This window comes from Giraffa tippelskirchi, chromosome 3 (genome assembly GCF_054371585.1).
Source record: "Giraffa tippelskirchi isolate mGirTip1 chromosome 3, T2T-mGirTip1v1.2.pri, whole genome shotgun sequence".
Lineage (NCBI taxonomy): Eukaryota > Metazoa > Chordata > Mammalia > Artiodactyla > Giraffidae > Giraffa > Giraffa tippelskirchi.
This window is the reverse complement of record NC_137277.1, coordinates 172,162,239-172,178,253: the sequence shown is the minus strand read 5'-3', so window position 1 is coordinate 172,178,253 and position 16,015 is coordinate 172,162,239. Positions and strand designations below refer to the sequence as shown.

Here is a 16,015-nt window from a genome sequence, read left to right as displayed (position 1 = left end):
AGTGGCACTCAAACACAAGGCATGCCTTTTATGCTCCCCATCTCAGCACTACTGGGGAAGAAAGAACATGCGTGTTGCATTTGAGACGAATATGCCAGAAGCACCTTATCACAAAATGTAAGCAAGGAGAGAACTCAAGGTAGGATGGGAGTTCCCTGCATCTATGTTCCAGCGGAACAGAACTTATAATCAGTCCCTGTAACGAGAGAGACAAGTGGTCACTCTTCTTCGGACAAAGCATTAACAGTTCAGGCTAATTAGGAGTTGTTAATTAGCGATTTCAATGGTTACATGTGTTCTTGCATACTTCACTGCTTCCCTTTCTCTTCCAGCCCTGGCTGCATGAAGCTACCATCTTTCCTTTCATGTAAGTGAAGACACAGCCAAGTGCAGTGCCAGAGAGGCAGGTTGAGAGCTGGGAGCAGCGATTCTCAAAGTGGGCTCCATGGACCATGGGAGGTCCCAGAGGCCCTTCCCGCAGTTCATGAAGTCAAAACTATTTTCATAATGATATTGAGGCATTATTTGCCCTTTTCCATGTACTGGCATTTTCACTAATGATGTAAAAGCAATGGGGGCTTCCCTGGTGGCTCAGGGGTAAAGAATCCACCTGCCAATGCAGGAGACAGGGATCTGATCCCTGGGTGGGGAAGATCCCCTGGAGAAGGGAATGGCAACCCACTCCAGTATTCCTGCATGGGAAATGCCATGCACAGAGGAGGCTGGTAGGCTACAGTCCAGGGGGTCACAAACAGTCGGACAAGACTTAGCAACTAAACAACAACAACATAAAAGCAATGGGGGGTACAACCGCTTGTGCCTTGGCTGCTTGAATCAAGGCAGACTCGAAAAAATACCAAGAGTTGCTGTGTGTCTCACAGCCACAGATTCACAAAGAGAAAAATGGAAGCTCTGCTTAAGAATATCCTTGATAAATAGTAAAATTTTAATTTCTTAAAAAGCATACATCTTTTTCATATGCTATGTGACAAAATGGGAAATAGGCATAAAGCACGTCAACTCTATATCCAACTAAAGTGCTTATCTCCCAGTGAAGCACCAGTGTGGCTGGTTGAGCTGTGAGATGAACTGGCCACTGTTTTTATGAACTCTGCCTCATCACACTTACTCAAAAGAAAAACTGACCGTCCATGGTTAAATAAATGGAAAATGGCACACATTTTCTTAAAAATAAACAATGTAAGCCTTCAGAAAAAAAAAAAAACCCAACGGTATCTATTGTCAATAAAATTTGAGCTTTAAGGTAAAAGTTAGAATTTTGTAATCTCCTCCCTCCTGTGCCACCTTAGGAGCCGGGTCACTTCTTCAGACACAACCACCGAGCGGGGTCCCAGGACACACAGGAAAAGGAAAAGACCGAGTGAGGCACAGTTGTCACTGAAACAAGCCACACCCGGGCACTGTGAGAGGGACGCCGTGCAGGGCCCTGCAGGGCTCCTGGGCACAAGGCCTTTGTGGCCCCCATTTCTCTGACTGTAGGAAACAGCCTTCATTTAGCCTCCAGGACCTTCCCTGAGTCCCAGTGGGCAGAGTCAAGCAGTTGTTAATCAGGGAAGGGAGAGGATGCAAAGCCAGGGAGAAACAATCAAGAGCAGCCCTGAGGCAAGGTTCTGTTTCTCCATCAATGGATACACACAACCTCTCTGAGCTGCTCTGCAGATACTGACCCCTGCTCAAAGTGGGAGAGGTTAATGATCAAGGATAGTACGCTGCCCACAAGCCTGTAAACCCCATACTAGTTGGACCTGAAAGTTGATGATGCTGACTCCTACTTACCTCATCACCAATTCATCAGAAGAAATGGCCATGGACTGATCATTCCCTCTTCGAACAATTACTATAAAACTTCTCACTGTCTTCCCCAAGTGGGGACACAAGGTTTTGAGGGCACTGAACCTGCTGTATGTCCCCCCTTTGTCTGGCAAAGCAACAAAACTATCCTTTTCTACTTCACCGAAAACTGTCTCCGAAATTCGATTCAGCACTGGCGTACAGAGAAGCTGAGCTTCCGGCATCAAGAGCAAAAGGCCCAGCAAAGAAGAGTGGTTACTTCACCCTGCTGTGCAGGTCCATACCCCTCACAGGGCTGGCTGTTTAGAGTGGCTTCCCTCCATAAAACTCCCTAACTGGGGGAAATTACTAATTCTGTGAATTTCATAAAACACAGAAGGCCACAAATGTTGGCTTGGCAGATTTTTTTTTCCCTCCCAAAGGGCAGCTCATTAAGTCCATCAATAAAGCAGGCTTTGTTCTTAAGATTTACAATTTTTCCCAATGAAAATTCTAATTGACAAGCACCAGGAGAATAACAGTGCGGAGCAGCAGAGCTCTGGTTTCTCCCATTCTTCCAAGATCCATCTCAAAGAAGCACTCCCTTCTTAGGTTTCCTGGACCAGCGCTCAACTCTGTCTCTACTGGACACATACATAAGGAGATGCTTGGATATCATCAGTTTATCATTCAAAGTAGTCAGATCTTCAAAAACCAGAAGATTTAGTCTTTCAAACTTCAAAGGAAATTCCATTTAATTCCCAGGCTCAGAATATCAGGTCCCTCCATGCAGAATAAGCATATTACATAAAAATGCAACCATGCCTTTTCTATGTAAAAGGACTGGGGGCGGGGCAGAGGGGGGAGGGGTGGTGTTCCTAAAAACATAAAAATGCATGATGAGAGTCTTAAGCAATAGTTGCCTGAGAATATTAAAGGCACAGCTATTCAATGGATTCATTATAGAATAAAAGTTCAAGTACCAGAGGGAGTGATTTTCATATGAATGTTGGGTGCTGCCCTCACACACAAGAGTCTCTGGTCTACACAGAGAACCGAGTCACATCAAGCAAGTCAGGGAGCTGTGAGTGACAAGGTATAGAGAGAGCTGTTCAGATAAGGGACACACATTACTGGACCCTTTTTCAAAGAAAACTTTGAAGATTTTGTTAGGCTTTCTTGGTAGAACTGTCACAAGATAACAATACAGTTGCAAATGAGTGGAGTTCGGTGGCCACACCACTGCCTTTTACAGACCAGCTGGTGAAGGCGGCCCTGCCGGGGATGGGAAATTAGCATTAAAGAAGGACTCAAGGTTACTGGCCTGACATGCAGCCCAAGGAGAACACTCTCAAATAAAGTACAACACCCAACACAGTCACACAAACCAAAAGCAAAACAAAAGAGCTCCTTACTGAAAAGAAAAGCAGCCAAAAAATATTCATACTTCTTTCTGAACCTTCCTGAATCTTTCCTTTCTCCAAACAGCGTCCAGGTCCCCAGAGTTTAAAAATAAATGTGCAAACCATGGGCTTCCAGTTGCATTACACAGATTAAGAGAAGTGCAGCTGGTGGAAGAGGCAGGGAAATAAAAAACAATTCATTCCTTTTTCTGAACAGAAAGTAGAGAAAAGAATCAAGGTAGGGAAATAAAAAAACAATTCACTCCTTTTTCTGAAGAGAAAGTAGAGAAAAGAATCAAAGTGGAAAAGCACCCCCTAACTCCATCCCCACTCCCCTGGGAACACACAGACAAGGAATCAGAAGGCCAGAATCCTAACTAGCCTGGTATCTATCACCAGCTGCTCAATGAGTCTCCAAGCCTTCTGAATTTCCTTGTCCTCATCTGTAGAGGAAAAGTTACAGGTGTCAGGGATTCCCAAACTGTGTTCCCTGGAGCTCCAGTGTTCCAGAGGTGCTTCTGACGCAGCCACAGTGACATGGGGATGAATAAAAGGGAATAGGGCCCTGTGCTTCAATCCACCCAAAACAGTTCAGAGTTGATCCAGTTCATGTATCAAGACTGTGGGTAAAATCTTCTGCTTATAGAATCTATCATCAAATCACCAAGACAATTCACAACTAAAGTGGCTTAAAAGCATTAGTCCTCTAAAATACCTTTTGATTTTTTATCTTTAAAATTATGTGGTTTCTAGCTGCCTCTTTGAATTATCATTATTAGAATTAACTAATTGACAGGCTGGTTACTATTAACCCCCTAAGCTGTGTACCAGGTTCTACCTAAAAGGTGAGAAAATGGAAACTCACGTAAGACAAGTACATCAAAATCACACAGCTCAGTAGCTGACGGGATTCAAACACAGGAATATCTGACATTAAAACCACCAACTGGATTCTGTCCTTAGAGTTAAAGAACAAACTTCACTGTAAAAGAGCACTGGTTACCTCATTATTACTACAATTCTTTCTCCATGGAATATCAGGTCCTTCATTTGCATTCTCTAAGAGTAAACACTTACCCTGGGGAGATGAAATGAATAGCCAAGAGTTCCACCCAACAAGCAAATCTGTTGGATACAGGAAAGCCCAAAACGTTGACAAAGCCTCCAGGGCAACAATGGTTGTTCAGAACTTTCAAAGCAAACAAAACTCCTAAAAGAGAATAAAGAGCATACAAATATCAGCAATCCAAATGCAGAGATGATCAACACTGGCAAAAAAAAACCTAACTGAAGTGAAAATGATCATCTGACTATATCCAACTCTTGGCTTTGAAACATACTCTATTCCTTATAACAAGTCAATGAAACATTTGGCAGAAAGACAATCCTCAAGGTAACCATTCCTTCGATGTCTTTTTTTTTTTTTCCTTTGATCTTTTGGCTGCACCGAAAAGCATGTAGGACTTTAGTAATCCAACCAGGGATCACACCCTCAACGCCTACAATGGCATCCCAGAGCCTTAAGCACTGGACCACCAGGGAAATCTCCTTCAATGTTTCTTAACAGAAGTTCATACTGACTTTGAGTATGCTACTAAATATATAACACATAAAATGGGAATAGCACACTAGTAATGGTACTAAATGCGACTGAATTTTAAATTTCAAAATCATTAATTGTATGTTATGTGATTTTTAACTCAATTTGAAAAAACGCCATTAATGTGTATTTTTCTAACTCCTATGGAAAGACATACTGAAGGCAGGGCATATTTCCTTTCTTCTCACACAATTAGATGCATGAAGATGTATCTTAGAGGAAAGGGGAAAGGACAGCAGGGAAAGGAGAGGGAAGGGTTTGTTTTCTTTCTGTTTCAGGACAATTTCCCTCCTACCCTTCACATTCTATTTTTAGAAGACCTATTTTAAGTCTGATGGCAATTCAGTCCTACAAGAAAAATATAGGAAAAGCACAAGTGAGGGGCAACAGTGAGAGGCACCGTAACACGTGGTTAAAGTCATGTAGACTAGGTTCAAATCCCAGCGCCATCACTTATGAGGTGTATAACCGTGACTGATTTCTCTGTGCCTTAGCTTCCTAACTTAGAAAATCAACACAAGGCCACCTCCCTATGGACCTGTTACATTAATTAAATAGCATAAATTGTGCATAGAGACTGGGCTCCCCAAATGGTGCAGTGGTAAAGGATCCAGCTGCCAAAGCAGGAGACGCAAGAGATGCAGGTTCAATCCCTGGGTTGGAAAGATCCCTTGGAGATAGAAATGGCAACCCACTCCAGTATTCTTGCCTGGGAAATCCCACAGACAGAGGCGGCTGGTGGGCTACAGTCCATGAGGTCACAAAGAGGCAGACATGATTGCATGCACACACACGTATAGAGAATATCATAGTAAGGAGGTGCCATCATAGGGTGTGGTACCTTTACTTTAATGGTGTCATTGAGAGACGCGCTGATCTTTTTAGAGAACTCCCTATCACAAATACACCAGTGCATCTCTCTCTGGCCCCATCACAATGGAGCCGGGGCATATTTCCAAAATCCTATTTCCTGCAAAACTACCTTTGGGCAGACCATAGTCTGAACTGTTCAAGAATGAATAACGCGGCATAATGGCAAAATCCATGACTCTCCTGTGCTCCAATCAGCCTCTTCTCCAAAGTCCAAGCCCCAGCAGCCCTTAGCCACTCAGATGTCAGTTCCCTCACCCGCTGGGATCCCCGCTTCATCAAACAACAGCTGCACCTCCCTTACTGTCTTCATGCAGGCTACCTTTATAAATGTGTCTGCCTTACCTGAGAAACCTATAACACAGTTCCTTTTGAAGTCAGGCTCATTCAAAAATTCTGCCAGAGCAAATTCCAAGAACAGGTACACCACCCCAGTGAGGAGGGAGAATGTGACAATGACGTAGGCAAACCATCTACTCCCCAGTCTTCTCTCCAGATGAATTCCTTTCCACAGCATGGATGCCATATTGAAATACAAGTGCCAGTCATCCGCGTGGTGAAGAGGGGAGAGCAGCAGGCGCTGCCAGTCCTTCTGCTGGTAACACTTCTCCACACTGAGGCAGGAGCTAAGCAGCGGCTTCAGGGGGTTCAAGAAGAACCAGATGTTGAGAGCCAACGTTGCCAGGGTGACAGGTGGAACATTGTTGATCCCGACCTGGAAGATCTGAGAAAGGAGCAGAAGCAGCCCAATGTTAACTCCTCTTGATCTCCGATGCATGGTGAGATATCAAGCCGGAGATGGGAACATGCGGTCAGGTTTGGGGAATACACAGGCAGCTGATTCTAAAACACAATAAAAAAATGCACATGAAAATCCGCCAATTAAGAATTAGGGCATCGACAAGACATGCTCACTGAAAGATGAGCTTATGTTACATATATCTCATCTCCCATTTAATGGAAACATTTATATTCCGTGTCCTCCAGAGCAACTGCCAAGACACCGGCTGCTGTCTCTCCTCATTGTACATCCTAAAGGAGAAATGTTATCCCAAATCCCAGTGGGCCAGTGAATGGCTGGGTATGCTTTTTCTGACAAACATGCCATAAAAATGTGACTTGCCTCCCGTATAAAAAAAACTTATAACCTAACAAAAAGACAAAGATAGTACACAGATATTTAATGATAGTACACAGATACTTAGTGATTTCTTCTCAGAATGCTTTCTAATTTTAAAGAAATTTCAATTTTGATATATTAGAGTCTGCCCCAAAGTTGTTCGACACTGGCAAGTCTTAAAATGCAAGCATATATTATCTTCTAGTCCCTATTGCCAGATGTTAACTGCTAGAGTGCTTTATTCTCATAAAAATTTCCACTTTTAAATGTTCCACTATGTGCCAAATCCTGGACTGAAGCACGGTCACTGTCTTTACAGAACTCATTTTCTACTAAGAAGTAAACCAACAGCTGCCACACAGTGTTTTAAATGCAGGGACAGAGGAAGCCGCGACCCGAGGCAGTGACTCAGCCTGACGTGGTTATGGTCTTGAAGGGCAAACTGGATTCACCAGCAAGGAAAGAGTACCCTGTTCGCTGGTCTACTTCTCCATGCTTCTCCTACTTCTCCAAGGTTGACCTTGTGACCTACTTCGGTTGGCAGAATGAAGAGCAAAGGACACTAGTTCTGAATCTAGGCCTCAAGGTGATTTGCAGACTTCTGCTCTCATTTGGAACCCTCCCACGCAACCATGCACACAAGTCTGGGCTAGTCTGCTGGAGGATGGAAGACACGTGCTCTAGTCACCTGATGGCCGCAGCCACTGACCAGCTAATGCCTCAGAAACAGACCTGTTGAACTGACCAAAAATGAATAAGTAAGTCCAACTAGGGGCTTCCCTGGTAGCTCAGCTGGTAAAGAATCTACCTGCAATGCAGGAGACCTGGGTTTGATTGCTGGATCGGGAAGATCCCCTGGAGAAGGGCTACCCACACCAGTATTCTTGGGCTTCCCAGGTGGCTCAGATGGTAAAGAATTCGCCCACAATGTGGAAACCTGGGTTTGATCCCTGGGTTGGGAAGATCTCCTGGAGGAGGGCATGGCAACCCACTCCAGTCTTCTTGCCTGGAGAATTCCCATGGACAGAGGAGCTTTGCAGGCTGCAGTCCATAGGGTCACAAAGAGTCGGACACGACTGAGCAACTAACACACAAATCCAACTGAGCCCAGACTAATTTGTTGACTCACAAAACAGTGAGTTAAACAAATGATAGCTTTTATCAATAATAAGATATTTAAAGTTTTTTATTTGTTTATTTTTGGTTGTGCTTGGTCTTTGCTGTGCAGGCTTTTCTCTAGTTGCAGTGAGCAGGGTCTACTCTCTACTTGCAGTGCCCACTACTCAGTGTGGTGGCTTCCCTTATTGCGGAGCGCAGGCTCTAGTGTGTGTGGGCTTCAGGAGATGCAGCTCCCAGGCTTCAGAGAGCAGGCTCAGTAATTGTAGCGCTTGGGCCTAGCTGCTCTGTTGCATGTGGGATCCTCCTGGACCACGGATCAAATCCGTGTCTCCCGGATTGACAGGTGGATTCTTTACCACAGAGCCACCAGGGAGGCCCAGTAAATATTTTAAATTAACTTCACTAAGTTTTGCAGTGGTTTGTTACACAGCAATGATTAAACAATACCAAAGGCCTTTGCTTTGGAAAGGGTCTGGGTTACGCTTTTGGGAAGAAGCTAGTACAGAAAGGGACACAGATTAAAGACGCGAGAGATAAACAAAAGGAATCAAGTCCTGAGAGGAACAGCCTTGTCCACTATAACAAGAGGACAAATGTCAGGTACAGATATGGGTAAACAGGCAGATTAGGGGAAAGGATGCTGAAAAACTTCTCAGCTCGTGGTTTTATGATTTGCCTGACTTCCCTTTTTCTGAGGTTACGGCTTCCAATCAAATACATACCTCACTCTGATACGCTAAAGATTCTCATTCAGACAGCACACTGGAAAGTGTATAGCTTTGGATTTAAAAAATGGCTAGACTCCCCTACTTACTAGCCCTGGGACCTTGGACAAACTACTTAAACTTCAATTTCTTCACTTTAAATTAGAAATAATACCCCCTTCCCAGGATCACTGTAACATGTCTAGAACAAAGTAGGTGCTAGATAAATGGTAGTTACTTTTTTCACTGGGGCTTCTCAGGTGGCTCAAGGGTAAAGAACCCAGTTGCCAATGTAGGAGACACAGGTTTGATCCCTGGGTCAGGAAGATCCCCTAGAGAGGGAAATGGCAACCCACTACAGTACTGTTTCCTAGAGAATTCCATGGACAGAGGAGTCTGGTGGGCTACAGTCCATGAGATCGCTAAAGAGTTGGACATGACTGAGCAACTAAACAACAACTTTTCATTACAATAAAGTAATCTCACTTAAGAGAAAAAGCTTGCACAAATGACAGCATTCTAATAAGACTCAAATATACTCCCCAACCCACCCCCCATATGGATTCTTATTAACATCACACCCAAAAGAAAAAATTATACATATATGTGCGTGTCATATGTGTATCCCCATTATTAGCACTCAAATTTCTTTATTGCCAGGGCTTATCATTATAGCTTTGTAGCAATCTCATAAACTAGAGAATTTAATAAAATTTCAACTTTTGCCAGATAATTTTGGAGAAATAATCTATATTTTTCCCATTGACATTCATGTTGATTTTCAAATCTCCAACTATTGTGACACATTTGCAATTCCCCTAAATAGTTACACATATATATATACACACACACATATATATATATATATATTGAACATCATTACCTGTAATGGGAGTAATGGAAAAATATGGCCATGGTCATTAAGTAACCGGCTTAAAAGAGATCACAAAATAAACCCTTCAGTATTAGTACAGTGTCCTATGATACCAGGCATATGCGCAGAAGAAAACCAAAAGTAATTATGTCTTTGCGTAAGAAAAAGTTCCCTCTCAACTGGAATTACTAGAGATGAAGAATACAAACAAAAAGATAGTAGCACTTCCCCAAGCCTCTCTTACGCCGTGCATCCAGGCTCACATTACACTCGCTTGACTTCTGCTCAGACCCAAAGGGCACCTTTTGTTTTCTCCCTTCTCACCTCTTGGCTCTGTCTCCCCACTGATGACTGCTCCTGCCCCCCTGGGCCGCTGGGCTCCCTTGTAGGTCTCCTGACTCCTTCCAATCCCCCTTTCTATGCTTTTCAGTTTCCCTCCATTCTTATACTCTATTTTGCATACACTCATGGAATTCCACTCTCATGGTTTTTATAATTCTTTTTATCAGGATGGTTCCCAAATTTATATTTTACATCCTTTATTTCTCAGATTTCAGAGACATAACCTTCTAGGACGAATATAATCTGCCCGATCTGTTGGTCTCACAGGATGACTATTCAGCCACACCTTCAATCACTAATTTATTTAATAAATAACAAGTGCTGAATGCATGCCAGCCCCTGTGCCAGACACCAGAAGCACAGCAAAGACCAAAACACTCTCAATCTCAGTCCTTAAATGGCCCATTTCTACTGGTTGAAGGAAATAAAAATACTGGCTGCAAAAAAATCACATGATGAATAAAACGACATGCTATGCTTATTAGTGCAAAGGCAGATAAAATCAAAACCAATGTGAGAAGTGCATAATATGTAAGGCTCTGCTTTCACAGAGGCAACAGAACATAAAGTTTGGAGTTTTAAGTAGCCAAGATCAATCAGTATTGTTTCATATCAGATCTGTGGCCCAGTTTCCTTTCTTATAAGTTACACCAAGTCAGACATCCAAGGTGAGGAGTGTAGCCTGCTTGTAACAAGGTAACAGAAAATCCAACTAGTTCATGTGAAGATCAAATATGTAACTTGACCTTGTGGGTCAGGAAGGCACAGTTCTAAGAACACCAAAGACAACAGATCACAAGTGACATTTACTATAAGATGAATATTGTCCTGTCCATCAATATACAGAAATTTCTACAGAGCTAAGCTAAGCTTATTTAACTTATATGCCGAGTACATCATGCAAAATGGTGGGCTGGATGAAGCACAAGCTGGAATCAAGATTGCAGAAAGAAATATCAATAACCTCAGATATGCAGATGACACCACCCTTACGGCAGAAAGTGAAATAGAACCAAAGAGCCTCTTGATGAAAGTAAAAGAGGAGAGTGAAAAAGTTGGCTTTTTCACAGAAAACTAATATCATAGCATCCGGTCCCATCACTTCATGGCAAATAGATGGGGAAACAATGGAAAGAGTGACAGGCTTTATTTTCTTGGGCTCCAAAATCACTGCAGATGGTGACTGCAGCCAAGAAATTAAAAGATGCTTGCTCTTTGGAAGAAAAGCTATGATCAACCTAGACAGCATATTAAAAAGTAGAGACATTACTTTGTCTACAAAGGTCTGACTAGTTAAAGCTATGGTTTTTCCAGTAGTCATGTATGGATGTGACAGTTGGACTATAAAGAAAGCTGAGCGCAGAAGAATTGATGCTTTTGAACTGTGGTGTTGGAGAAGACTCTTGAGAGTTCCTTGGACTGCAAGGAGATCTAACCAGTCCATCCTAAAGGAGATCAGTCCTAAATATTTGGAAGGATTAATGCTGAAGCTGAAACTACAATACTTTGGCCGCCTGATGTGAAGAACAGACTCATTGGAAAAGACCCTGATGCTGGGAAAGATTGAAGGCAGGAAGAGAAGGGGGCAACAGAGGATGAGATGGTTGGATGACATCACTGACTCGATGGACATGACTTTGAGTAAGCTCCGGGAGTTGGTGATGGACAGGGAGGCCTGGTGTGCTGCAGTCCATGGGGTCACGAAGAGTCGGACACAACTGAGAGACTGAACTGAACTGAAGCTGTGGGAGAGAGCACAGAAGCAAGATTGATAAGCTGGAAACTGGAGCAATGTGTTTGGTTTTGAAAGTGACTTGTTTATTCTAATCTGTACCCAGACCATAACCAGTTATACCAGCTCAAGGAAGAGCAGGTTGGGTCCTCGCTCCAACCCTGCCCTTGCCTTATAAACACTTCCTTCCCCTCACACTCAACATGTCCCTACCTGAACATTGGAAGGTCCCTTCCAAGTCTGGCCCTCTCCCCAAGCTCCAGATCTCAGGACACAGAATCTCCGCCTACCTAGCTATTCATGTTGGAGATGCTGATGATATCCTCAACACATACTTTCCCCTTTGCATCCCCAAATCCCATCCACCACACTTTAATTCTTTCGAACTGCTTTTTATCAATCTCCCTCTTTCTACCCCTAGATCCACTATATTAATCTAAACCATCATAGCTTGCATGGATTACAGCAAATTCTGCTTCTCCTTCTTATACCCATCAACCATTTTCCACCACTGCTCAAAGTAATCTTTATAAAACTTAAGTTGGAATCCCCTGCGGTAAGCCTTCAAAGGCTTATTGTTAAAGGCTGGATGAAATCCAAACTCTTGACCACAACTACATGCTTGTGATAACGAGTGCCCTGCCTGCCCCTCTGGGCTCATCTCACACTGGTCTCTGCCTTATCGGCTATGATCCAGCCACTCAGGTGCTCCTACCCCAGGAACTCCATGGTCACAGCATAAATGCTGAGGGCAGAGTTATCTGTTTTGGCTACCACTGAATACCCAGGGCCTAGCATAGTGACTCATATACTCATATGACTTGTTAGTGTTTGTCCAACGAATCAAAATTAGCATGTTAAATATATCTACGTTGTACAATAAGTGAGACTGACTGACAAGGTTTGAATACCTATGATACATTCATCCCTAAGTATTTTTCCTACAATTGCAGCAGCCTTGCTCATAGCACTATGCATATTATTACACTTAATACTTTCAGTTCCTGAACAGTGTTTGTAACATTTACCTCAACTTTAAAGGAATAAACTGCTGTTCCATTTAAAATATATTAATAAGTTGCTTTGCCAGAACTATTTGATAAAATAATGGCATTTTAATTATGTAGTAATACACACCAGACAGCGCTGCATCAAGGCTGTGACAAAGAGAAATGCAAGACCTCTTAAAATATTGATAGGAAAATTAGCCACATTTACTTTTAATGAGAAATTAAAAATTAAACAGGTATGTAATAAGAAAAACTAAGTGGTTAGAACAAACAAAAGAAACTGAATTTATAATTTGGAAAACCAATGTGTCTCATGGCGGGGAGAAAGGAGTTTTACGAAAAGGGAAAAGAACTAAGTACGGTGATTTTCAATTCTACTTACAAAAAAGCAAGAAATATTTCATCATTACCATTTACCATGGTGACACTGTATCTCAATTTTCAGTTTAAATGTTCAAGAACTCAGGCTGTTAAACTACAAACATATATACCAGTTATAAATTATATTCCCAATTTGGCATCTGATAGTAACAAAATTATCACAAGAAACAAAGCAACTACAGTCTTAATAGGAGTAATCGAACACTGTTCTGAAAACAGCCTTCTATGTCACTAAAAGTACAACAGATCTTAAAATTATTCATTGAGATCTTTTAAAATTGTGTGAGATTTTTCTCTAAGAATCAATAAAAGGATTATCAATACATATTTGAAGTAGATTAATGATATGTCATTATTATTATTTTCATGCCTTTGGAAAATTTCATTTAGGTTCCATATGTATTTAAGCACACCCTCTAAAAAAAAAAATCATAGAGAACGTATGTTTGTCCAAGTCACTTTGCAAGTATTTATCAGAGGCCTGCTATCATTCAGGTTGAATATTTTGCTAATGCCTGACTTTCCAGATGCTTAAGCGTTGATTTTTTTAAATTGAGCTATAATTCACACACCATAAATTTTACTCTTATACTACACATCTCAGTGGGTTGTGTATATTCACAAGGCGTCACAATCACCACCACCATCTAATTCCAGAATATTTTTGTTCCGTCCAAACGAAACTCCCTCCACTTACCTCCTCAACCCTCCACCTACCCAGTAGCTGGCAACCACTAATCCACTTTTCACCTCAATGAATCTGCCTATTCTGAACATTTCATACAAACAGAATCATACAGTATGTGGCCTTTTGTGTCTGGCTTCTTTCACTTAGCACACTATTTTCAAGGTTTGTCTACACTGCATGAAGTATCAATACTTAAGAGTTCCTTTTCATGGTCCAACAATATTTTATTACATAGATAAACCACACTGTTTATCCATTTATGATGGACACTTGGGTTACTCCCACTTTTCTGGCTATAAAGAATACTGCTGCTATGAACATTCATGTACCTTTTCTTTGTAGAAACGTATCTTTCCAGTTCTCTTAGACATATACCTAGGAAGTGAATTGCTGGGTTAACTCTGGGGTTTCCCAGGTGGCGCTAGTGGTAAAGAATCTGCCTGCCGATGCAGCAGACTTAAGAGACGTGGGTTCGATCCCTGGGTTGGGAAGACTCCCTGGAAGAGGGTATGGCAACTCACTCCAGGATTCTTGTCTGCCTGAAGAATCCCATGGACAGAGGATTCTGGTGGGCTAACAGTCCACAGGGTCTCACAGAGTCAGACACGACTGAAGTGATTTAGTACGGTAACTCTATGCTTAACTTTTTGAGGAACTACCAGACTGTTTTCCAAATTTTGGGGCCATTTTTCCTTTCCTCCATCAGTGTTCAGTTCAGTCACTCAGTCATGTCCAACTCTTTGCGACCCCATGAACTGCAGCATGTCAGGCCTCCCTGTCCATCACCAATTCCCGGAGGCCACCCAAACCCATGTCCATTGAGTTGGTGATGTTACCCAACCATCTCATCCTCTGTCGTCCCCTTCTCCTCCTGCCCTCAATCTTTCCCAGCATCAGGGTCTTTTCAAATCAGTCAGCTCTTTGCATCAGGTGGCCAAAGTATTGCAGTTTCAGCTTCAACATCAGTCCTTCCAATGAACACCCAGGGCTGATCTCCTTTAGGATGGACTGGTTGGATCTCCTTGCAGTCCAAGGGACTCTCAAGAGTCTTCTCCAACACCACCGTTCAAAAGCATCAATTCTTCGGTGCTCAGCTTTCTTTATAGTCCAACTCTCACATCCATACGTGACCACTGGAAAAACCATAGCCTTGACTAGACGGAACTTTGTTGACAAAGTAATGTCTCTGCTTTTTAATATGCTGTCTAGGTTGGTCATAACTTTCCTTCCAAGGAGTAAGTGTCTTTTAATTTCATGGCTGCAGTCACCATCCGCAGTGATTTTGGAGCCCAGAAAAATAAAGTCTGACACTGTTTCCAGTTTCCCCATCTATTTGCCATGAAGTGATGGGATCGGATGTCATGATCTTAGTTTTCTGAATGCTGAGCTTTAAGCCAACTTTTTCACTCTCCTCTTTCATATTCATCAAGAGGCCCTTTAGTTCTTCTTCACTTTCTGCCATCAGGGTGGTGCCATCTGCATATCTGAGGTTATTGATATTTCTCCCGGCAATATTTCTCCATCAGTGTACGGGGTTCCAATTTTTCCATACTCATACATACTCAACAGCACTTGTTTTTAATTCATCTCATTTATTACAGCCAACCTAAGTGGGTGTGAAGCAGTACCGACTTGCATTTCTCTAGTGACTAATGATGTTGAGCAAATGCTTAAATTTTTATTGCTTAAAATATAAATATGCATGTTCACTGCTACATGTAACCATACAGATGAACATGTCCCTTCCCTCAACCTCCCTCCCACAGCCCCTTCAAGGAACAGTTTAACAAACGCCTCAGAAAAAAAAGCAAGATGATGAAAAAAAGATGGAACCACAAAGTCATCCTGGTTAAACGGCCAGAGTTTTAGCACTACCATCCATCTCTTCCCCTGTGATGTGATGTGATGTGTTAAAAGTGAACGAGAATGTACTTCAGTAGCAGGGGCCAGGCTGGGGCCAAGACATTCAGCTCTACACACTGTAAAATCTTTTTTTGAAAGATGCAGAGGGTCAGTATGATTTATTGATTCAAATAAAGCAAAAAAAAACTACGGAAATAGCAGATTGGATATGCTAAATATAAAAACGTCCTCCACTTTTGAAATTACAAGAGCTGAACAACAAATTAGAGCATCATAAATACCACACTGACTCGGATATCCGCCCAAATGAATTCACAAAACAATTAGATGCATTTTTTCTCTCTCTCACTGCCAGTGTAGTCTTTTTTCTCTAAGAATGAACTAAAATGGAGCATTTCTTCTCATTGCCACCATAACTCTCAGCAGCCTTTTCATTCATGATTTTTCTAATCCAAACATAAGAGACTGTTTTTACCATCTGTTACTATAGGGCCAATAGATGAGAATGCTTTGGTCCA

The 16,015-nt window shown here is 42.2% G+C and overlaps 1 protein-coding gene across 37 annotated transcripts in view; it reads right to left on the bottom strand.

Moving 5' to 3' along the window:
* RHBDD1 (rhomboid domain containing 1) overlaps positions 1-16,015 on the bottom strand; it is a 184,445-nt gene that overhangs the window by 150,336 nt on the left and 18,094 nt on the right. For 36 of the 37 annotated variants that reach the window (XR_014080679.1, XR_014080681.1, XR_014080677.1 and 33 more), the window contains 2 exons: positions 6,010-6,507; positions 4,272-4,404 (listed from right to left, as the gene is read on the bottom strand). Coding sequence is in view for 31 of the 37 variants with exons in the window: in XM_081584709.1 (XP_081440835.1) it covers positions 4,272-4,404; positions 6,010-6,442 (566 nt within the window). In the remaining 6 variants the exon portion in view is untranslated. The remainder of the gene's footprint in view (positions 1-4,271; positions 4,405-6,009; positions 6,508-16,015) is intronic. The other variant, XM_081584716.1, reaches the window with a different exon arrangement.